Genomic DNA, 23,282 nt, shown 5'->3' with positions numbered 1-23,282 from the left:
GCTAAACAGAAATGTGTCCCTTTGCAAAAATCAAACACTGACAAATAAGAGAGCACGACACTGTATGATTTCTAGAGCGGATATAGGGCAATTTGTTCAGCAGAGTGATGTAAGCTTCGTTATGATTGCATCATCCATGACTTCTAGGAATAACATGATGCAATTCATATCGTGTATGACGCAATACCAGCTTCAGATTGCATCATTCATTGTTTTGACTAAAAAGCAAGTACTGTCCAAACCCAGTCATAGATTTATTCATAGATCCAGTCAAAGATGTATTTTAGTCATTTCTGGTTTAAATTGAGATCCCTTCCCTTTATAACTCACTTATCCTCCGCCATTCCCAAGTCAAGGGTCGTATATACTGACCCAATAGCATATCTTGAAAACTAGAGCCAATCAACAATTTTAAGCATCATTTTCGTTCTCAGTGACCCAGAATTAGTAAAGTTTGACTACATTTATTTCAGAAGCATTTTGGCTGTAGAGCAGTGAGCATCTGACTGCCTGGGAAACCTGAGGGGGAAGAAATGCATGGCAAAAAAGGCAATGTTTAGAAACCTCTTGAGAGCCTCCTGGAAGAGATACCAGAAGAGGAGACCAAGCAGCTGCTTGGAGATGAACTTTTCTTGGAGTAGCTTCACTAAGTGCAGCACCATTTCTGGCCTTAGGTAAGAAGCATTGTCCGGTGGGAAACATTCTACAAACCTGGGATGGCCAGCATTGGCTACATAATTTTAGGATGACAAAGGCCACTTTCCTAGAGATTTGCACAGAGCTCATCCCAGAGCTGCAGCGCACCAACATGAGAGCTCCCTTAAGTGTTCAGTATTATGTGACCACTGCCACTTGGATGCCTGCCATCCTTGCTTGCTACCAGCCAATAGCTGAGGTGCAACAGCTGACTTCCAAAGCAAAAGCCACCTGGCAGCAAGATCTCAAATACATCTCCATCTCCTTCTGCATATTTGTTCTTGTCAGCATTGCGATGTGGAGCACAGTTCTGTTCATGCTGGCTGACAGCAATCTGAAAATAGGGCTGGCTCACAAAAAAAATAAAAATAAAAAGATGAATCATGGGATGGCAGGACTGATCATGGAAATTTGTGAGTTTGACTTTACGTCCCAGAATTCCAGTTGCTTCCAGATGGCTTCTGCTATCTAACCCACAATGTGCTGTGAGAGAAGTCACAGAATGCAACCCAGCAAGGGAAAGCACTATGGGATACCCTCCCAGAATGTGCACACTTACTATGAAGAAAAGTCCCTGCCATGTGGACGTAATGATTTAGATTGAAGTAGTAAACAGCTGGATGTATGGACACAATTACGGTGAAATACCTATTATGCAACAGTTAATGCACCAAAGCTCAGTGGAAAATATACCCTGCAGTTAGACAAGGCATAATAAATGTTTAGTGAAATTAGTGAGCATTTCTCAAGACTTGTTATTACTAAAAAGGAAAGAATGATTGAGTTTAACAGCATATTATATGGGGTCCCTGCAAACATCAGCAAAATCATCCAGATAATAGTTTATTTGCCATTCCTCATTCATACTTTGGTACCATGCCACCATTTGTCTCTCAAACTGAGTGATACTTTCAAGGAAATATCATGGAATTCCTTTTAGCAGACAAAATAAAGCCCTCCCCGCACACCTTTTTCCCCAGCAGGTCCTTTTGACTGTCATGCAATGGCACATTCCCAAGCGCAAACATTACCTGGCTTCCTGCCATCTCCTTGCTCAAGCTTCTCTCTTTGCTGTCGTAATGGGCTGCGACTCCAGGTTCTTATTTTTACTTTGTCTCCATAATCTTCCCTCACTGTTCTATGATGTGCAGAAACTAGTGAAAAACCAAAAACAAAACAAAAAGGCATTATATTTTCCTGCTACTAATTACAAAGGTTCTCCTCTTTCATGGCAAGCTGTCTGAGGCACCATTTTTATTTCTTTTTTAAAAGGAAAAGAACCCTAACTGCACCTCCCAAAAAAAAAAGATTTTGGTGATAGCTAATGATCTGGATAAGGACTTACTGTGCCATTTTAAAATGGAATGTAGCAGTAAAAAAAATTAATACATATTTGGGCTATATATACTGAGGCATCATAACTTAGGGTCAGAAGGTGCGAATCCCTCTCTTTACCACTCTTCGAGACCACATCTGCAATATTACATTCATTTCAGAGCGCTCATTACCAAAATAAAGTAGACAAACTGGGGGAGGTGCAGAAAAGAATTGAAAAGTTAAGAGGCAGGAGGGATTGATTCATGAGGAAACATCAAACACTAAATAAGGTGAAAATGGCTAAGCAATGACTAAGTTGGAAGACAGGATAATTGTCAATGAATACTCGAATGGTGTAAATATCAAGAAGAGAAAGGAATTGTTTAGCATGATGAAAGAGAATACAAGTAAGGAGTAACAGGGATGAAATTAAGAAATATTTTAGGCCAAATATTTGGAAAAAAATTCAGAAAATGAGACCTACAGGACTATAGAATAACCTTCCAAAGAGAGTAATGAAAGATGTATAGTATTTTCCCTTCCATTGCCTTTCTATGACAGTCATACACCAATATTTGCAAAACTACTAATTTTTTCACGTTTCAGCAAAAAGGTTTATATGTTGATTCCCATATTCTTATAACCCGTTCTTGCATTATTTGGCCAAACTCCTTTCTGTACACATTCCCCCTGAAGTTTAATATATTATTTCATGCAGAAGCTTCATAAGAAACGTAAAAAGTACAGTCCATCAACTGCAACCTCTAGAGAGATGGCTTTAGGTAGATCAATCTTTGACCACCATAGTGGAATCTATATAGGTATTTTAATGCCATAGTTGCCATACCGTCTAGGCAATTCCTAATTTCTAGTCACTAGAGCACTTTATATTATTGAAATATTTTGCAAAATTGAATTAACTATTTATTTAGTGTTTGCTTTCTGTATTTTATTCAATGTAAACATTTAAGCTAGACTAATTTGTGTATAGTAAATTTAATTTACTTTTTCTCATGAAGTTTAAGAGAATGCTTAAAAAAAGTTTCTGATTTTTTTCAAAATCTCAAAAACATTTCTATTAATGGGCACAGTATAAAAACCTAAAGAGAGAAACTACCTGACAATACCCTTTTAAGTATATCTGAAGCATGCAGATGTCAAAGCAGGTAAATGTCATTATCCTCATTTTCCAGGTTGGGAAACTGAGGTATAGAGATGAAGTGACTTTCCCAAGATCAGCTAGCAGGCTAGTAGCAGACCCAGGAACAGAATCCAGGTTCCCCCAAACTCAGGTCTAGTGCTCTATCCACTATACCACAATGCCTCTCATCATACAGCTACCACACAATTTGGCATACATGGCAGTCTGCCTAAGAATGGACCAGTATTGAAACAGCAAGGGTGTTGCAGCTGAGGACTGAGATGCAGTGGCAAAGATGCATGTAAGGGACACTTGCATAACGTCTCCCTGCAATTTTCCTGGTTCTAGTCTCACTTTCAGAAGTACCAAATAGAGGGACATTGGAAAACTTATTAAAATGCAAACCTCTATTAAAATGCTTACTCTATACCGTTAACAATGCTGCAATAGCCCAAGTTTGTGTGCACCTAAGCTAACCACTCTCTCTCACATTGGCAGCAGAAAGTTCCATACCATGTTGTTTAATTTCCTTAAGTTCTTAAATGTTTTGTCTTTTGGCAGATCAAGATTCTTAAAAGGCTACAGTCCCCCTTAGTTTAGTACAAAGTGCAAATGAGAGACTAACAGCATGAGAACTGATTACAAAACAAGAGTCACAGTAAGGTAATACTGGCATCCAAGATAAAAAATAAATGGGGAGTGTCCTTATTTTCTCCGGTGCCTCGATCTAGGCACAAATCAAAAACACTTAATCCCTCATTTTAATCATTTGTCACCTAAATGTATGATGTAAGGGATGTAAAATATTCTGCAAACTGGAAACATTTCTGGTCCAGTTTGACCACTGTAAGTGGAAATCAATGACCCGTAAAAAGTTTATCTTGTACGTAAATAAAGAACAGGTAAGGATACAGTGTCTATTGAAAACTGACTAATGGCCTGCTTCAATACCAATAGGTCTGAGTTCCACAGTACAGAACAAGCTATGCAAGCTCAAAGACCTTGCTTTCTTTATCCCCATGTGCAATTTTGTCCTCTTGTTCATGACTAATAAAGAAGCCAGACACTCACTCGCTCTCTTTTTTTTTTTTTTTAAATAAAACCCTGGCATTGGCCTATATAAGAGAGATGTTTGTTTTATCTAAATTCCACTGTTGTTCCATTTAACACCCCCTTTTACTGTTTACACTGAGCTAGTTACCTTCTCGTCTGGCCTCCCGTTCCTTGCGCCTTTCTTCAGCTCGCCTTTCCCGTTCTTTTAGTTCCCTTTGCTCTTTTTGTTGCTCTCGCATTTTTCTCTCCCGTTCTCGTTTTCGCTCAAGCTGCTCTAGACGATCCCTGGAAACATTCATTTGCCTATTTTATATAATTGAAGTCTGGGCTTTTGTTTTTGTAATCTAAACCTGTTACTATTGCAATAATAGACTACTAAGTTATTCAATTTCAGTGCCAACTAACAACCAAATTGTGGTATCATTGTGTACTTGCCAATAGCACAAGCAGTCCTTTACAGAGGCAGACATTAATCTTTTAAAACAGATTTGCTCTAGTCTGCCTTTCTTTATCAGTTGGCACAGAGTGTTGGGACCACCTTAAAATAAGGTTCTGCAGTCTGTCGGAATTTAAATAAAAAATAAGTAGGCTTAAAAAGCTGTTTTTTTAAATAAGCCTTGGAAGCCCACTGTATTCTTCAGAACTGACTTGTTCACCAATTACTTATTACGGCACAACAGCAGCAAACAGAGTCTTTAGTGTTAGAAAGATATCCGGTAATGACGCCACTTCAAAAGGTGCTTATATGCAGGTGAGATCCCAGCCTCTTATTAAACCGCATATTCACTGGGGTAATGGCACTGATCTAACTGAATTTCTTTGGGTGTTGCAGAGTAAGGGTTGGATTTTTACCTCTCCCTCCTGGAATGCTCCCTAGCCATTTCCCTCCTCTTCTGCCTTTCCCATTCACGTCGAGCCTTATCCTGCTCTTCTCGATGTCTTTTCCTACGTTCATGCTCACGTTCCTTCTCTTTTACCCTGGCATGCTTCCCTAATAATAAAGATAAAAATAAATGCTAGATTGTTATAGTCAAGATGTTCCTATTCTTTAAAAGCAAAAGAACAAACCAGGGTAGAGTAAAGCACTAATTTTAAGGGCTTTGTGGTTCTGGTCTTAGTATGTACTAGCAAAATCCTGACCTAGAACTGTGTTGTAAATAAAATTAAATGATAATAAAAACTTGCTAAAAATATAAAGTTTACCAACAACAGAAAAGCAAGGTTTATTATTATGTATTACTTTATAGCAACAGCATGTTAGGAGCTTTATGGAAAGGTATAAAGACAAAGGGCTCAATCGTGCACCGCTGGAGTCCTTGGAAGTTTTAACATGGACTTCAAAGGCAGCAGGATCAGACTAAAAGGTCCCTGTTGCAAAGTGGTTTCCCTCCTCCAGGGTGAGAGGGGAACCAAACATACAAACCCCTTAACCAGATTAAATGTAACAGAAGAAATGAAGGAGTCAGACATAAAACTACTGAGCAAGAATTCCTATGAATTTCACATTTCTTTTTCAGAATGTTTTTCTCCATTTCCTCCACCCCAGCTCCCTAATCTCATCCACTTGTTATGTCTTCTCTAACTCTTTGGGGCAAGCAACTGACATTTACTATGGTTGTACAGTACCTTGCACAATGTGCCCCAATCAGCTTGACCTCAAAGAGCTAGTGCAATATAAATTGCAAACAACAGCTACAATACCTCCTTCTGCTGAATGACTACGATGTCTACGTTTTTCTTTCCTCTTCTCATCTTTCCTGTGATGTGCTTTTTCCTTCCGTGACATTTGCTGTGGTGGTTTGATAGCCAAGGAATCATCCTCCTCTCCTCTAAAATGCAATTTATATGAATAAGCACAGGAAAGTAATAGGTAATTCATCATAAAAGTATGAATTGTTGCTCCTTTTCCACCCTTTATGAGAAGGAATAAGTATTTAATCTAATAATATTTAGCACTTCCATAGCACCTTTCATCTGAGGAGTTTGGAGCATGTTACCAAAATCAATAATCCCTTTCAACCTTTTGTGAGGTAGGGAGGTATTATTAAATTGCTTTTAATAGATGGGTAAACTAAGATATACGAATCTCAGTGACTCAAGGTAAGTATCAAAAAGAACCCAGCAGACCTGCTTTAACCACAACACAAAGAAAACATTTAGATTTTATTGCTTCTAAGGCAACGTCCACATCCAGAAGCATTATCTTCCTCTATTCTTACCTATCTTCCATAGAATCTTCTCTCCTGTAAGGTGAATTCCTGATTGTTATCTCCATACGGTGATCTCTCAGCTCCCCCTCTTCAAGGGAATCCCGCTTTGAATCCCGATCATCAGACTATGGTGGAAGGAGGAAGGAAGGGTAAAAACAAATAGCAGTTAATTTCTCTTGCAGTGAGCTGTATTTTTTTAAACTGATGTTTAACTCCACTGCTGGCAATAAAGCCAAATGATCTATAGGACACTCAACAAAAATCAGTGGTTTATGAAATGTACAGATTTTAATTATAGCTATCACGCAATCAAATGTAGTTAATATGTTGTAATATCTGAAGCAATATAAATTCAGTCTACTTGAGTAAAACTAACCTGCAAAAACTCAAAGACTATGCTAATTTATGGTAGTTTTTTAAAGACAAAACCTTTCAACAAATAATACAAACAAGTGATAATGACCACCTATAACACCTTTTTAATTAGAATAAGCAAAAATTATTTAGGGCAAAAAAAAGTAATCATTTGATAAAATGGGCCCAACATTTTTTCTGTTGCAATCAGGAGCAGTTTTAAAAACAGGAGCACTATAAAATTTCAAAAAGGCCAAAATAGTCTAATTATACTGCAACTAAAGCTTCCAATTAACCAGGCTGATTTCTCAGACAGACTTTTCAACAACTGTGAAGCAAAGTAAAAGATCTAGTGTGTTACCAATCAGGTTTTAACAAAGCACAACATTTTGGTAAGCTTTGACACTTAGAGATAGTGCTCACCTGTTAAATATGGAAGTACAAAAGAACTTCATTGATAGTGATAGAGGAAGCCTTGTTCTAATGGAAAAATGAGGGGAAAAAAAATTAAACCTCCTCACTTTAATTAGAACTGTTTATTTACAAAGAGACAGCTTACATTTTTAATGCGTTTTATCTCTGCCTTCTCTTCTTGCTCCTTCCTTCGTTTTTTTTCCTGAAGAATTTCATCTAAAGTTTTCACTTTCCAAGAGTCCTTTTCATCACCCATTTGAGTCAGAACAAACTGAAACAGAACACCACATTAATGGAGGTAGATGTACTTGAAATATATATATTCAATGCTATTGGTTACATCAATGTTTTAGGTAAGTTTTAAATGCACTTTCGATATACAAATAAACATTTAAAAATTATGATGTGATGTGCCAAGTTTCACAGAATCTTATGTAAAAGGAAGTTAGTTAGCACTTGACTTAAGCTACACCAAAATAAGTTTGGTTTAAAATCAGAGTATTTACACCATTTGTGCAACAGTTTAATTAAATTGGTTTAAAAATCAACTTAAGTTAAATCAGTGCAACTTCTGCAATAGTGCCTCATATCTTGCCAGTCATGATGATCCAAAGACACCTAAATGTGCTAGTCTTATGGCTTATTATTTTAGCGCTGTGAAAAAAGGTAATTTTCTGGGGTTGCACGATTATTTATGAAGGCTTTGAACCCCATCTGTCCTCGAGCTGCTGCTGCTCTGTCACCAGCACAGTCCTTCCACTGCAGTTCATATGCCACATTTTCAGTTGGCAAAAAACTCTGCTCTTTCTGCCTTTTTAAAAATGAATTTGATGGTAGTGAATAAGGCTGCCGCTAGACTGATAACTCTAGTTTTCTATTCATCCAACAGTACAGCCATAGCAAGGACATCCCCTAATTACATGTCTTGGGTTTGACCAGAAAACATATATTTTAATTAAAAGGATAATTCTGTCTCTTCAGTCCCATTAAATGCGTGGCCTCTTTGCTGAGACTGTCAACAAATATGTCAGTACCAGCAGTGGGCACATCTCTACAAAGAGCTGGACTAAGACCCACTAATCAATTTCATTTAGGTAACATAATGGCCATCAAATAGTAGTAACAAATCTTGGTCCTTTTCAACCTGTTTTTATTCCTACTTCATACTAGTCTCATTTCCTGCATATATTAAGCCTCAGTTACTAAGTGAACAAGATCCTGTCTGAACCACAACTTTTAAAATGTATTAAAGTAATGAGTAAGGACAGCAACCACAGTGCAAATTAAAAAAAAAAAAAAAAAACATTTTATAATCATGGTCAAACCCTCCTAGGCAGGCGGTCTTCAGTTAAACATGGCTTACTTCTAAAAATGATTCAATCACAGTATAGGCACACCTTTACATAGTTTCAAACGTGTATTTCAATTTTCGGAGGCACACACAGGTAAAAGTTAGTTTCATATTTAAAGTCCCACTAGTAGAAGTGGCTGAAATAGTCACAAACATTCAGAAGTGAGCCTTTTGGGAATTTGTTGCAAAGCTGTGCACATTTTTGCATCCATGTCTGTCACCACAGAATATGCACAAAATATTTTTTCCCCCAAGAGGGGTGTGTGAAAATAGGCCAGATGAAGCTAGAAAATGTCAAAATATTTTCTGCCTCTTCAAACAGCCCTCGTTAGGAATCCTGGTATATTATACCCCTTGGGCTCTGATATCCGACCCACAATTAATCTGAATGGGTCACAGACGAAAATGAGACTCTGAATGAAGACATCCTGGTTTAGCATGTTGTTTATTAAACTGTACTATATTCAAATATTTTTCAAATGTGGGTCATTTTGAAGTAAGGCAACAAGGGCTTCCAAGAAAAAGAAAGACGAGAGGTCTCTGCAGGTTGCCTGGGAAGAAATGACAGAACCTATATATAATGACTTTGCAGTGGTGGTAAGGAACAAGGACAATCTTTTCCTCCTTTGTAAAAGGGTAGTGGAAACATTACAAGCACTTCATGCTATGATTCTCTTGTGGGATGAGCTGCTTCAGGCCTTGCCTACATAGGAAAATGTTACTAGTTGTAACACACCTGTTCCTCCACATGGACCCTCTTATTTCAATATAAGTGTGTTTGTTTTGGTTTAGTTTGTCACTGAGGAAGGAGTTTAAGCTATACCAAAGAAACTGGAATAAGCGTGTCCACATAGGAGGTCGTAGCCATATGACTATATCTGTTTAAATTCGCACCTTAGGTTATACCAAAAGGCTTTCCCATATAAATAAAGCCTCAGTGCTTGGCCTTCCATGCATGCTGCCCTCCTGCCATTTGTTGTCTCTTTCTTGAAAAGAATGATTTTATACTATGCATTAAGAGTGCCTCACTATGTACTATGTGTAGCATACTAAATTCACACACAAGAAGCAACAGTGTGTAGGCAGTGCAAGCCCTATTGCCATCTGAATCCTCCTGGCCTCATTTCTTCAGTGGCAGGATACTCCCAGGTGTGTCTTATTAAGTTCTGCTGGACCCTAGACTCCCAGCCAGTCAGGACTAAGAGCCAGAAATCAACCGCAACTATGTTTCAGATACCCCTTCTTGGAGGCGTCTGGGGACTTCCCAAGCAATTTCCTAATACTCAGGGACACGGTTTGATCAATTCTGAGTGCGACACCAGGGTCCCCCGTCTCTCCCCACACTCCTGTGCGGATTTACCCCGCAACGCAGCACTCTCAGCCTATCACCTCATGCTCCCCACTGTCTCACTCGTCGGCTCACCCCTGCCCCCATCAGCCTCGCCCCCCTCGCCAGTTCCCCAAGCTCCTCTACCTCACCGCTCCCACCCAGCCTCACCCCCCTCACCGGTCCCCAATCTCTACCTCCCGTCTCCCCTCAGGCACCCCAACATTAAGCCCCCGGCGAGAGCCTCCGAGACCCACTTGCCCCCACAGGCTCCCCCTCCTCACGCCAGTCCTTGGGCCCCCGACACCCTCCTCCCACCCGGCGCCCCACTCCAGAGCAAGCCCCACTACTAACATAGGGCCCACGCGGGGGAAGCGACTAGCGCAAAACTTACCGCCCGCCGCCGGAGACTAAGGAGAGAGGCTGCAGCGCCAGCCAGCGCGGGACAAACGCGTCACTTCCGCTCTCCGGCGCATCCTGATGACGTACTGGCGTGACCGGGGTGCCGTTGGCCTGGCCATCACGCGAGGCTGCGCGCATGCGGCCAAGCTGAGGGGCGGGTGGGTGGCGGCCACGAAGCCTCTAGGCCCGGCGGGGCTGAGCGATGCCCACACGTCAGACGCGCGGCCCCGTCTCCCGCCTAGGCGGGCTCGGGTGACCTCCCACGGCTGTAGCGGAGCCTACCGGGGGCGGAGACCAAAGTCCCGGGTCCCGGCGGGAGTAGGGAGACCAGACAGCAAGTGTGAAAAATCGGGACGGGGGTGGGGGTAATAGGAGCCTATATAAGAGAAAGACCCAAAAATCGGGACTGTCCCTATAAAATCGGGACACCTGGTCACCCTAGGCGGGAGGTGACTCCAGGAGGAGCAGGTCTGTTTGGTACGAGCGCTTGTCAGCTGCTGTTCAGTCTCACCCCGCTGAGGAAAGGCTCGTTCTCCCGCTTTTACAAATGGGGAAACTGAGGCACGGAGCCTTGGCTTGGGCCACGCAGAGCACGGAAAAGACAACAGTCCGGCATCCCCGGCCTGTACTGTATAAGCACTGGGCACACGGCCTCTCTTCCTGCAGTGCCATGAGTGAGTTCTTTGCAGATCCTGCTATGGTCATTACAATGATTAAACTGACCACAGTGCGTGCCCAGACCCAGTGACACGTCTCAGCCACCGCGCTGGGCATGAAAATCCTGTTCTGCATTCCATCTTTTTACCTTTTCGTTCATTACATTCTTTCTGATTACATTTGCAAAATAAGAATAAAAACCAGACACTATAGATTACACTTCACAGCTATTTGTTTTGAATGTGAGAAGTAGAAAGTAGGGCTGTCAAGTGATTGCAATTAATTTTTTTAATTAATTACACTGTTATTTAAATAAATGGTATTTTATTACTATGTTTATGTACTTTTTCAAATATATTGATTTCAATTACATGTGTGTTGTACAGTGCTCACTTTATATTTATTTTTGATTACAAGTAGTTGCACTGTATAAAAACAAAAGAAATAGTATTTTTCAGTTCACCTAATATAAGTACTGTAGTGCAATCTCTTTCTCATGAAAGTTGAACTTAAAATGTAGAATTATGTACAAAAAAAATACATTAAAAAATAAAACAAATTTTAGAGCCTGCAAGTCCACTCAGTCCTACTTCTTGTTCAGCCAATCACTCAAACAAGTTTGTTTACGTTTGCAGAAGATAATGCTGCCTGCTTCTTGTTCATGTCACATGAAAGTGAGAATAGGTGTTCTCATAGCACTGTTGTAGCTGGCGCTGCAATATATTTACATGCCAGATGTGCTATAGATTCATATGTCCCTTCATGCTTCAACCACCATTCCAGGGGACATGCGTCCATGCTGATGAGGGGTTCTGCTTGATAAATCCAAAGCACGGCAGATGAACACATGTTCATTTTCATTATCTGAGTCAGATATCACCAGCAGAAGTTAATTTTCTTTGGTGGTTCAGGTTCTGTAGTTTCTGTATTGTTTCTCTTTTAAGACTTCTGAAAGCATGCTCCACACCTCATCTCTCAGATTTTGGAAGGCACTTCAGATTCTTAAACCTTGGGTTAAGTGCTGTAGCTATCTTTAGAAATCTCACATTGGTACCTTCTTTGCCCTTAGTCAAATCCGCAGTGAAAGTGGTCTTAAAATGAACAACGTGTGCTGGGTCATCATCCCAAACTGCTATAACATGAAATATATGGCAGAATGTGGGTAAAACAGACCAGGGGACATACAATTCTCCCTCAAGGAGTTCAGTCACAAATTTAATTAACAAATTTTTTTAATGAGTATCATCAGCATGGAAGCATGTCTTCTGGAATGGTGGCCGAAGCATGAAGGGGCCTATGAATGTTTAGCGTATCTGGTACATAAATACCTGGCAATGCCGGCTACAAAAGTGCCATACCTGTTCTCACTTCAGGTGACACTGTAATTAAGAAGTGGGCAGCATTATCTCCCATAAATGTAAACAAACTTGTTTGTCTTAGCAATTGGCTGAACAAGAAGTAGGACTGAGTGGACTTGTAGGCTCTGAAGTTTTACATTGTTTTGTTTTTGAGTGCAGTTATGCAACACACAGAAAATGTACATTGTAAGTTGAACTGCCACAACAAAGAGATTGCACTACAGTACTTGTATGAGGTGAATTTAAAAATACAATTTCTTTTGTTTATCATTTTTACAGTGCAAATATTTGTAACAAAAAATAAAAAACACTGATTTCAATTACAACGCAGAATACTATATGAAAATATAGAACATCCAAAATATATAATAAATTTCAATTGGTATTGTATTGTTTAACAGTGCAATTAAAACTGCAAATTTTTTTTTTAGTTAATCGCAAGAGTTACCTGCGATTAATCAACAGCCCAAGTAGAAATTAAGGGTAAAGTCCCCATAAAACAAAATTTTGCTTATTTTCAATAACCTCTATTAAAACAAATTTCTTAAATAAAAATTAAATATTTTATATAACAACTTAAGCCAAATTTTTTTCCTTGTGGCTCTGTAATGAGCTAGGAGGTATTAATTACCTCCAGCTTACCAGCTGAATGCACACCAGATGCCTTACCTATTCTGGATTGGAAATTTACAGGAAACGTGTTTGTGTCTATAATGAAAAAAACACCACAACTGGGAGTCTCACTGCAAGTGTCAAGGGAAGCCAGGACAGGTGTACTGATACATTCCTTATAATATGGGTCATCATTCTGACAGAGTGCCTCTATCTGGTTCAGCTTTTATTGCACATATTCTGTCCATATATAGGATGATTTCAGTTCCAGAGTTATCATGTCACCATCTTTCATTAACATTAAAGATTTTTTGATTTTAAGACCAGAAGGGACCATTATAATAATCTAGTCTGACTTCTGGCATGAAACAAAGGGCTGGTCCACACTAACCCCCCACTTCGAACTAAGATACGCAACTTCAGCTACGTTATTCACGTAGCTGAAGTTGAACTATCTTAGTTCGAATTTACCACGGGTCCACACGCAGCAGGCAGGCTCCCCCGTCGACTCCGCATACTCCTCTCGCAGAGCAGGAGTACCGGCGTCGACAGCGAGCACTTCCGGGATCGATCCCAGAAGATCGATTGTTTACCGCCGGACCCGGAGGTAAGTATAGATGTACCCAAAGGCACAGAAATTTAACCAAGAATTTCTTGCATCAAATCCTAATTTCTGTTGAGCTAGAGCAACTTTTGATGAGCTAGAGCATCACTGTTAGAAAGACATTAAATTAACAAAATCAAGACATCCAAGTAATGCAAAAGCTCTGAAATAAAGCATATAAATGTCATAGATCGAGGAATGAATGCACACTAGGAGGCAGCACACTGAAAGAACAAGCATTACAAATTCTGACACAATGGTGCCTAGAACTTGAAAACAGGCAATCTCAAGAACAAACAGCAGATGAAGAAAGCCATATATGGTTATAACAGACTAAGAAATTCGATGACAAAAACCAGTCAAAGTGGAATTCAGCTTAATTATACAATTATAACAAAAATTAGTACTGTCAAACAGAAGCATTGAAACATTAAAGGGGGGAGGGATAGTTCAGTGGTTTGAGCATTGGCCTGCTAAACCCAGAGTTGTGAGTTCAATCCTTGAGGGGGCCACTTAGGGATCTGGGGCAAAATCAGTACTTGGTCCTACTAGTGAAGGCAGGGGCTGGACTCAATGACCTTTCAAGGTTCCTTCCAGTTCTAGGAGATGGGATATCTCCATTAATTTATTTATATTTATTAAGCCTCACAAACCCTCACCCCAATGAGATACAAATGTATTAATCTTATTTTGCAGGTGGGCAAAATTGCTAGGGTGATTAAGCAACTTGTCAAAGGTCACAAGGCAGTTCAGTAGTAGAAATGAGACTGCATTCAGCTGGCCTAATTCCCAGTCCCAGACTCTAATCCTTAGACCACACTCCACTCCTACAGACAACATTTAGAACCTAAGGGTATGTCTACACAGGGATAAAAGACCTGCAGCATGGCTGCAGTTGGCCCAGGTCAACTGACTTGGACAGTTGGGCTGACGGTGCTCGGGCAGTGGAGCTAAAAATTGCTGTGCAAACATTTTGGCTCAGACTCCAGCCTGAGCTCAGGGACCATCAACCCTTGCAGATCCTAGAGTTTGGGCTCCAGCAATTTTATTTACAAAGCAATTTTTCAGCCCCAAATCCCAAGCCCTATGAGCCAGAGATAGCTGATTGGGCCACCATGGGTTTTTTTTAATCCCTTTGTAGACATGCCCTAAAAGTCCTTACTTGTTAGCTGCTCTACTCACCAGAATACACTGTGCCCCACCTTCCCCAGAGAGAGATTTACATTGTCTAATAGAAAAAGGCTGTTTTTTTTCCTCATCGTCCCCAGTATGCCTGGGGTTTGGGAGTTTCAGCTGCGTTACCAAGGTACAGTCACGGATCACTGAAGAAAGTTTTCATATGTATTTAAATAACCACATTCACAGATAGAAACTTACATGATGGAATTTTTTATTTTTTTCTTAGAAGAAATAATAAAAACATTACACATTAATTTTATTCTTTTCAAGAATAAGTAAAAAACGAGGATGTTTAATCATGTCTGTTTGCAGCATACACAGGAACAATCATGATTGGTATCCACAGGATCAGATATGTATTACAAACAGAATTAACAGTTATATTTAATTGATTATGCATGATGGATTTTATTTTTTTTAGGAAGTACTCAAATGTCCTACCTTACATAAATACCGGAATTGCGTCTATACAAAATACCTACAAAATAATATGTACAGTGTATTTCAGTCCAACATTCGTAGTTTGGTATCAAATACATAAAGGTTTGGCCCTGACATAGAAGCAGCAATTAGAGCTACTGTGTTTTCAAGTTTCTCAGACACTAAGGTATCTTCCATTTAAAGGACTGCTGAATGGTGGGCCAATACCCTTAGCTGGGGTGACCAGACATCCTGATATTAGGGGCTCTATCTTACAAACACAACTATCTCGTTTCCCCTGGGAAAAAAAGGGTCCCAATTTTTCTCACTTGCTATCTGTTCACCCAACTATTACCCACTTTATAAATTCCTCTCTTCTGTAACACACTTATTTAAATCTTCATTTAGATCCGTCTGCCTGCATTGAAACGGCAATTCACTGATTCTTTCTCCTGATCAATGACTAGTTAGCAAAAACTTGGCTCTCGGGGTGCTGAACCACACAACTTTCTGAGGCTTTCAGTAAGCCCTGCCTTACTGCAATTCAGGAACTGAAATTCTCTCAAAGTGGATACTGATGACCATTTCTGGTCTCCTGCTCCTCCTCCTCTTCTCCATCCCTTACTGATAGGATAGAGAAGAAGTGACTTGATTCTCTCCTAAAAACCGTTCAAAGAGAAGGTGCCCAGCTGGTGTAGTTTGACTCATATTTTCTTAGATAGGGTTACTAATTTGACTAGCAAAATGGTTCCAGAAGCACCATTATTTTAGTAATATGCTGCTTAAATAGGCATGAAGTGTTCAGCTTTCTAGAAGAGGCTTAAAAAGCTTTATAAATTATTTGCAAAAGTCTGAGCCACAGTTGCAAGGTATAATTTTGTTTTTAGGTGAATTAGATGCCAAGTCTGTGGATTTTGCAGGCTTATTGCCTCACTGCCCATCTTAGCTGAATAAGACCCTAAAATCAGACAACCCTATGTAATGTTACCCACACAGTGTATGTAAAAAAAATGGACAGGTGTTCTTATTTATAGGATTGTAAATTCCATGACACCCAATGCTGATTCATGCCTCAAATCTGCAGCGATACTAGCTTACCGAATACAAATCTGGCTTTTTAGTCCACATGCCCCTACCCACACAGTGGTTAAGATAAGTCCTAATATCCATTCAAAAGGAGACAGGAGCTACCTATGTGATGAGTTAGAAAACAGAACAGAGGATGGAGTTGAGAGGGGAAAGCACAATGCCTTTGCTGACATTGAAAAGAATCCTTAACACACAGACCAGGCTTCCATGACCGCCAAAAGAAAACCACTACCCTATACATGCTATGCTGCAAGAGAAACTCAGTTTATCCCACTGTATGACTCCATTATAATCATTCTGGTTTGAAGTTTATGTTGAAAAGCAAGGCTAAACATCCACCCCAGTTCTGAGGCATCATGTTGGGCTGGCCTTGGGAGCACTTTCAGTCCTTAAGACAAACACAAGAGTGATTATAGAGATCTGCAGTGGTTGGAAAGAGAACAAGAGAAAAGAAAATGTCCGAGTTATTTTCAAGACACCTATCGCTTGCTATTGGTATGAGGGTAAACTTAAAGCACCTACACTGGGGATATAAAATATTAAACGGTTAACCAGTAAGCATTAGTCTTACTGGTTAACCCACCCTAACCGTTAACTCCCAACCCTGGGCCAGCTGGCCAGAGCAGCCCCAGCCCCGGGCTGACCAGCCAACCCCAGCCTCTCTCCCTTTAATCGGTTAACCGATTAAACAATATAATTTTAATAGTTTAAACGGTTAACTTTTTAAACAATATTTACATCCCTAACCTACACCCACTAAAAGATGAAAACACAGGGAAAATAACCCGCAGAAAAGGGGAGAAACTATGAATAAAAGTCAGGAATGGGCCATGAGTTATAATTGCCTTTTAAAAACAAACAAAAAATATCAGCTTTGATTCATATTTGAATAAGGTATTATTCCTTATGGCTGCTTAAGTAAGTCACCTGTGCTAAAATCCAGGCAGCAGAATCAATGCAATATAATGGAGTCTTCACAGTAATTCACTTGTGCGCCAAATGCTACTCAGATTTTTATAGGAAAGTTAGAGAAAGATCAAATTGCAGAGTGGCTAGAACACTGGGATCACTAGTCATAAGGGGAGAAAGGGATTCAACATGAAATGGTCACAACCTAATTACAATTAACCCAGCATTTAATATCCACGGGGAGATTAATATATATAATAATCATTGTCTGACAGTAGCTTTATTAACCACATCTTCAGATGGTGGACATATAGTTTTGGGGATAGTATCATCATAGTTAATGTACAAAATGCAGAACTATCTGTTTCCTTATATTTGCAAGTCAGCTGGTCCCTTCAGTCAAGCATCAGTATGCCATACTAGGGTTGGGGGGAAATTTTAAAATAAATACCTGCCCTAGCCTGCTGTGATTTTTCTTTATCCTGTGGTTTTCAGTATCACCGTCCTTGCCAAATTAGCTAGGTATTTACACAATGGTTTAGTTGAAGGCCCTATGACATTCCAGAAATCCAAGCCTATATATTTATTCTGATGCAGTAAAATCATGCATGCAAAATAAGGATGTGTCCTTCGGTTTTCAAATAAACATATTATACTCTTTGGCAACAGGAAATTTGTCATGTTTTCCAAAGAGAGAACATTAGAGAACTCTGTTCTTGGAGTTTAATGGACCTCAAAGGCCTGACTGTTGAACCACCTAATGATCCCAATCCAAGCAATCTTTGCATGCAGTTCACGTATTTTTTCTTTAACAAAAAGGCATATGCAACCAAAAAGAAACTGGCAGTGAAAATAATGCATTGAGTAACTTACATCAGGACAAGCTAAAAAAAAAAAAAAAAAAAAATCAATGCTTTCATTAAGCCACTTATATAACATCTTAAAATGGCAGTTTATGGAAGATGTGTACTTTCTATAAAAAATATGCTAGACAGTTAAAATATTGATTCCGTGCACAATTATTGACAATTAACTACCTTTATGTAAGCCAAGAAGGGATACTGGTCTTTGAAAATCTCAGTGAAATTGCAACCGTAAATTCTTGGCAGAATGCTAAGTCAACTATTGGAAGGCAGAGCTTAAAAATGAGCTAGATCTCACATAGTGCACAGCTTTACCTAGGGCTTTGCATCTAGATGACATTCATCAGAAATTTGGCTGATTCACATAGTTTATTTGGCTAGATGTTGAGCTGTCACAAGGCAAATGGAGCTACAGATCTGTTTATCCCTTGTGTAGATGAGAAAAATATAGTGCCAGGCTGGAAACATATGCCAATTGGCTATGTGCAGAATGCGTCCAATAAATTCTACTGACTATGCTCAACTTATTATGGGATAGATGGTAGGTTCTTTCATATAGACAGACTCTTCTGAAGCTAGCATGTTGTCAAACAGAACTCTAAGCTTAATTTTTTATTTCCCTAAAGGGATCTAGACATGCAGCAGATTTGCCCAAATAAGTAAACAGGTCTAAAGAGACAACTACAATTGCAAGTTATATCTAACAGCTAAAAGGAAACAGTTTTATATTGCAGCACGTCCACTCTACATTAACTACTGGATTTTTAAACAATGAATAGCTTTGTTTGGGTGTGGACCCAATATCCCTGACCTTACAGCACAGACCACTCTCCAGATGGGCAGACATAAAGCTAGTGCAAACATTAGTGTGTAGGCGGCAAAAAAGGATTAACACTTTGAGAATAATACCTTAGCTTTGTTTTTTGTTCCCAATTTTTCACAGCCCAAACACTTCATGATCCCCAGATTGCATCTTATAGGGGTTTGTTACTTGTAGTTTAATGGTTTGGTTTACTGGAGAAAATAACTTATTGTGAGCAGTTGAAAGGGCAATTTCTTTTATATTAAAAGCCCTATATGATTGAGCAAATCCATCACTTGTAAAATTCATATAAGACATGTTAATTTTACTTTTAAAAGTCTTACTTTTTTAAGACAGTACCTACCTAGTAACTACATCTTTAGTAGGATTCTATTTTTTTCCACATTGTTTGAGAGATAAATCTGACTGTATACAGAGCAAGTTGCTATATTTTTGTCTGATAAAAGTTAGGACATGCCCTATGGCATGATACACTGTGCTTCATGACAATGATTTGGGTTTCACTAACATTAGGTAAAACCAGGACTACACCAGTTATTGTAGGAAATTTCTAAATCTTGATTAATGACTGTAGCTGCCCTATGGAGGGAGAGGCCTATGCTGTAATCTTGACAACAATGAAGAAAGATTTAGCATTTTTTAAAAGTGAAATAATCAAAATGAAGCTGAAGCTTTCTACCTTCTTTCTCTCAAAGCATTGATTTTTTTTAAATACTATATCATGCAAAATAAAAAAAAAAAACAGATGTCAGAATATTCTCAGTTTAAGGTTAAAACTCTACCCTTAAACTCTATCCACTCTGACTTCTTATCACTGTAACAGGACATACTAAAATACTTGAGCACAAAAGCTAAAGACAGAGTTGTAACCCCGAGTTTCAAGAAGTCTATTGTTTTTAACTGCTCTCCTATAAATTAAAAAAAGAAAAATCAAACTTATTCCCCTCTTGCCTTAAAAATATTTTATGATAAATTACAATGCAAAGGAAACTTTTATATTTCTAAAATTAAGACAGTACTTACTATGGAAATGCTGATGCCTCATTTATTTCTGAAAATTTCCAGTGGTTTTTGCCTGATAGCAACTATACTTATTTGTTTTGACTCCTAGTATATAGGCAGGTGTGTGTGTGTTTCAGTTTGTAGACACACAAATGTGGTCGGTACCCAGGCAAACTGCAATGCTCCAGTTGTTAGAGAATTTCAAAGGAAAGCACAAATTCTCTTTGCTGGCTTTATACTCAAGAGTAGCTGCCCATATTCATAGTTTACACTAACAGCTGTGTAAACGAAAATGACTGATTTAGTCTTTCAAAATGCTTTCTTCCAGATCCTCACCATGCACACACACAGTCTAGGATGTTTAAAAAGAGTGGCAACTAGACATTTTTTTCCTATCCACTAGTTTCATCCTACTGCAAGCATGCAGAAAACAGGGATGGGTCATGTTATCACATTACTTTAGTGGGGCTGGGGTACAAGTTATTTTTCCATCTGACACTGAAGTTTTATCTCCAATATAGTCTTGTTATTTATTTGCAGAGTCAAGGAAGGAGTATGAAGCCAATGTTTACCACGTTGGATTACTCTTGGTCTTCGGTTCTACATGTCAGTTTCAAGTAAACCAGGGCTTATAGGATCTTCTCCTTTTTTTCCTCTCTGCAGCAAAGTCCATTCTTTCACCTGTTGTGAATTCAAAGAAACCAAGCATTGTCAACAGCTGGGGTAGCGTCCATTTAAGACAGAGATCCTCTGAGTTGTGTCAGGTTGTGATGGAAGAATTAAGAGCCGTATCAATCATATGGCTTTAAATCCTTGGATATTAGTGGCTTGGTATCTTCAGTTGTGCTCTGTGAGGGTTGTGAGGCTGCCACTGCCAGGCTTTGTATTGTTTCTTGCTGATGTTGCTTTGCCTTGTTATATAGCAAAACGCCAATTGTTACTAGAACTGTCCCAATGGCTGAGAGGCTTGTAATTTTGTTACCAAACACAATAATACTTAGCCAGATTGACAACGCATGCTTCACAGTACTAGCAACACTGAAACAACAAAACACAAATATTAAGGACTGAAAGGCTTTGACATTCGCCACACACAATATATTCAGTATGCTCCATCACACTTGGATCTTTTGGTGCTTTATCTTGCAGAAAGCCAGATTCCACTTTTCCTGCTCAGGCTAATAAAAAAGCGACTCCTTTAAGTATCAGCAATAACATTTGTGTAATATCCCTAAACTGAGAGCTAATGGGAATAATTAAAGTCACCAAGTAAGAGACATGCTGTTTTTTTAAAAGCATACAATAGAATGTCACTAATTCTCCCTTGGCTAATCCACTCACCTACTCATTCCCACCAGAAAACTGGCAGTATCAGCAAATATTTTAAAATTAGAATCACATACCTAAAATTCCATTCAGCAATTTGTAAGTGTATCCCTATGTGGTTGCTTATTTATGTGAAATGAGGCTAAGAACTGTGCATACCTGTCCCACAAGCATAATGCTAAGGATCAAATCCTGTTTTCCTTACACACAAAAGCAGTAGTTCCTTTGCAACCAGTGGTACTACTCATACAGTACAAGGATTTGGCCCTATGTTTGATTTTTGGATTTGGAAAACATCCTCATTAATTTGGAGTACATATAGAATTTATTTTATTTATTCCACCATATAGCATTTTCAATCAGTTACCAGTATGAGATCGTCTGAGGAAGGAAAGAACCATAATTTTGACACAAAATCTATAGTTTTACCTGAAAGTTACAGGAGAAATCTTTCCCATCAAGGCATATGCTGTAACACTCTGCAAATGGAACAAGACTCCATCTATTAGGAGCAGTACAATGACATCTTGGTTGTAACTGAAACGCCTTCCACTTTTCCCAATCACTGGCACATCCTAAAGCCAAAGAATATAACAGGATTTTAAGAATCTAGCTGTGTCCTGTTTTCTTTTACAAGCAAACATAGGCTAGGCAACTTAATTTTACCCCTAGGCCTAAAGGAGGCACTTCTTTATACTGGAAATAAAGACAGGAATATTTAATCTAATTTTCAGAAGTAGGAGATGGAATGTTTATACCTTTCATGTTTGATCTTCTCTGCAGGGGAGAGCAAGGAGAGCCTAAGCCTTATCTATCTGAACTTTTCATTATTTGTCACTTATCCTGTGTGATATTTCCTCCTTTGAATGTTAACATGTTAACAACAAAAAGCTTCGCTATTAACCCTACACCAACCCTGACACCTAGCCTTACCCAAAGTGATGACAGATTTAATTTTGTAACTGTTGATGTAATTTGATTGTCATGATGACTTGGCCCATTCACAATGAGATGAGTTCCTAACCCACCCTAAACAGAGCACACTGACCCTGAGTTAGTGTCCAAACTCATCCCCTCTCAGTATCTACCCTGAATTCATGTTGAGATCTTAACCAGCTATTATAATTCTACTAATTAAGGGTTTTAGCACCAAAATCTCAGGTCACTCAGTAGAAGAGCTCTCTATTCATGTAAAGAGCCTAAAGTCTGCCAATCTGTTGTAATCACCTAGCACAAAAATTTATGGTAATCAGCATTAGAGGCATACGTTCTCTCACTATTGCTGCTCTCTTCCTTCCTTTATATTTGAGCTGTTTTTATTCAGATTAAAAACAAAGGTTCACCCCCAGCATCACTTTTTGAAAATAATTTGTATTCCCCCCCTCCCCAAACAACAATGAAATGGTGATCACACAAGAAGATTTTAAAGAGAACCAGGAACCATGCATCTTCTGAATCAACACACTAATGTGTCCAAGCACTGCATGGGGAGATTTTTGAAGACCTCTTTGATCTAGCTAGCATGGTTACAATAATTGCTTTTGTGACAGATATTGTAACTGCGTACAGTATCTTTGGTGGAACATATATTAAGTTTATATATCACTGTGGGCCAGGGATTGTATGCATGATCGTGATCTACTTCATGGTGGAGGATTATCAAAGCTCTTCCAGGAACCAAAACCAGTAGGGGGTGATTAAGATGACTCGTGTAGGATTTAAACACATCCAGAGAGGTACCACCCCTTGGGATCCACACATATGCTGGTTAAAACTGCATTTTCCAGAGACCAAGTAACAAACAAAGAAAGGGTTTTGGTAGGGTTACCATATTTTGTGCCTCCAAATGGAGGACACTCCCAGGGGCCCCGGCCCCGCCCACACCCCCGCCCCAACTCCGCCCCCTCCCAAAGTCTCCGCCCCCTCCCCTGCTTCCCGCGAACATTTGAGTCGTGGGAAGCCTGTAGCATGTAAGGGGCGGTGTGGGGGGAGGAGGCACGGCCCAGGCTGGCCCCCGGCGGCTCCAGCCTGGGTCGGCTCGGGCCCTGGGGTGCCGGCCCCGGCCCCCGGCCGACCACCCCCGGCCCGCCCAGCACTGCCGGCCCCCGGCGGCCCGGCGCACCCCCCGGCTCCCGGCCCCGCGGACCCCCCGGCTCCCGGCCCAGCGGACCCCCC

General features: G+C 39.7%; 2 protein-coding genes across 8 annotated transcripts in view; both read right to left on the bottom strand.

The window, feature by feature from the left end:
- LOC117867800 (cyclin-dependent kinase 11B) overlaps positions 1 to 10,395 on the bottom strand; it is a 38,049-nt gene extending 27,654 nt beyond the window's left edge. For 5 of the 7 annotated variants that reach the window (XR_004643507.1, XR_004643508.1, XR_004643509.1 and 2 more), the window contains exons 1-7: positions 10,258 to 10,395; positions 7,331 to 7,456; positions 6,427 to 6,542; positions 5,909 to 6,036; positions 5,060 to 5,198; positions 4,356 to 4,492; positions 1,728 to 1,850 (exon numbers count right to left, since the gene is read on the bottom strand). Coding sequence is in view for 1 of the 7 variants with exons in the window: in XM_034753101.1 (XP_034608992.1) it covers positions 1,728 to 1,850; positions 4,356 to 4,492; positions 5,060 to 5,198; positions 5,909 to 6,036; positions 6,427 to 6,542; positions 7,331 to 7,441 (754 nt within the window). In the remaining 6 variants the exon portion in view is untranslated. Of the gene's footprint in view, positions 1 to 1,727; positions 1,851 to 4,355; positions 4,493 to 5,059; positions 5,199 to 5,908; positions 6,037 to 6,426; positions 6,543 to 7,194; positions 7,252 to 7,330; positions 7,457 to 10,257 lie in introns of those variants that run through there. The other 2 variants (XR_004643511.1, XR_004643512.1) reach the window with 2 other exon arrangements.
- Positions 10,396 to 17,958: 7,563 nt separating this feature from the next.
- LOC117867859 (solute carrier family 35 member E2A-like) overlaps positions 17,959 to 23,282 on the bottom strand; it is a 29,248-nt gene continuing 23,924 nt past the window's right edge. The window contains exons 8-9 of the mRNA XM_034753231.1: positions 21,537 to 21,682; positions 17,959 to 20,819 (exon numbers count right to left, since the gene is read on the bottom strand). Coding sequence (XP_034609122.1) covers positions 20,573 to 20,819; positions 21,537 to 21,682 — 393 coding nt within the window. The 3' untranslated portion in view covers positions 17,959 to 20,572. The remainder of the gene's footprint in view (positions 20,820 to 21,536; positions 21,683 to 23,282) is intronic.

Source organism: Trachemys scripta, chromosome 19, assembly GCF_013100865.1.
Source record: "Trachemys scripta elegans isolate TJP31775 chromosome 19, CAS_Tse_1.0, whole genome shotgun sequence".
NCBI classification, from domain to species: Eukaryota; Metazoa; Chordata; order Testudines; family Emydidae; genus Trachemys; species Trachemys scripta.
Note: the sequence above shows the minus strand (reverse complement) of the source record. Positions and strands in the feature narration are given on the sequence as shown.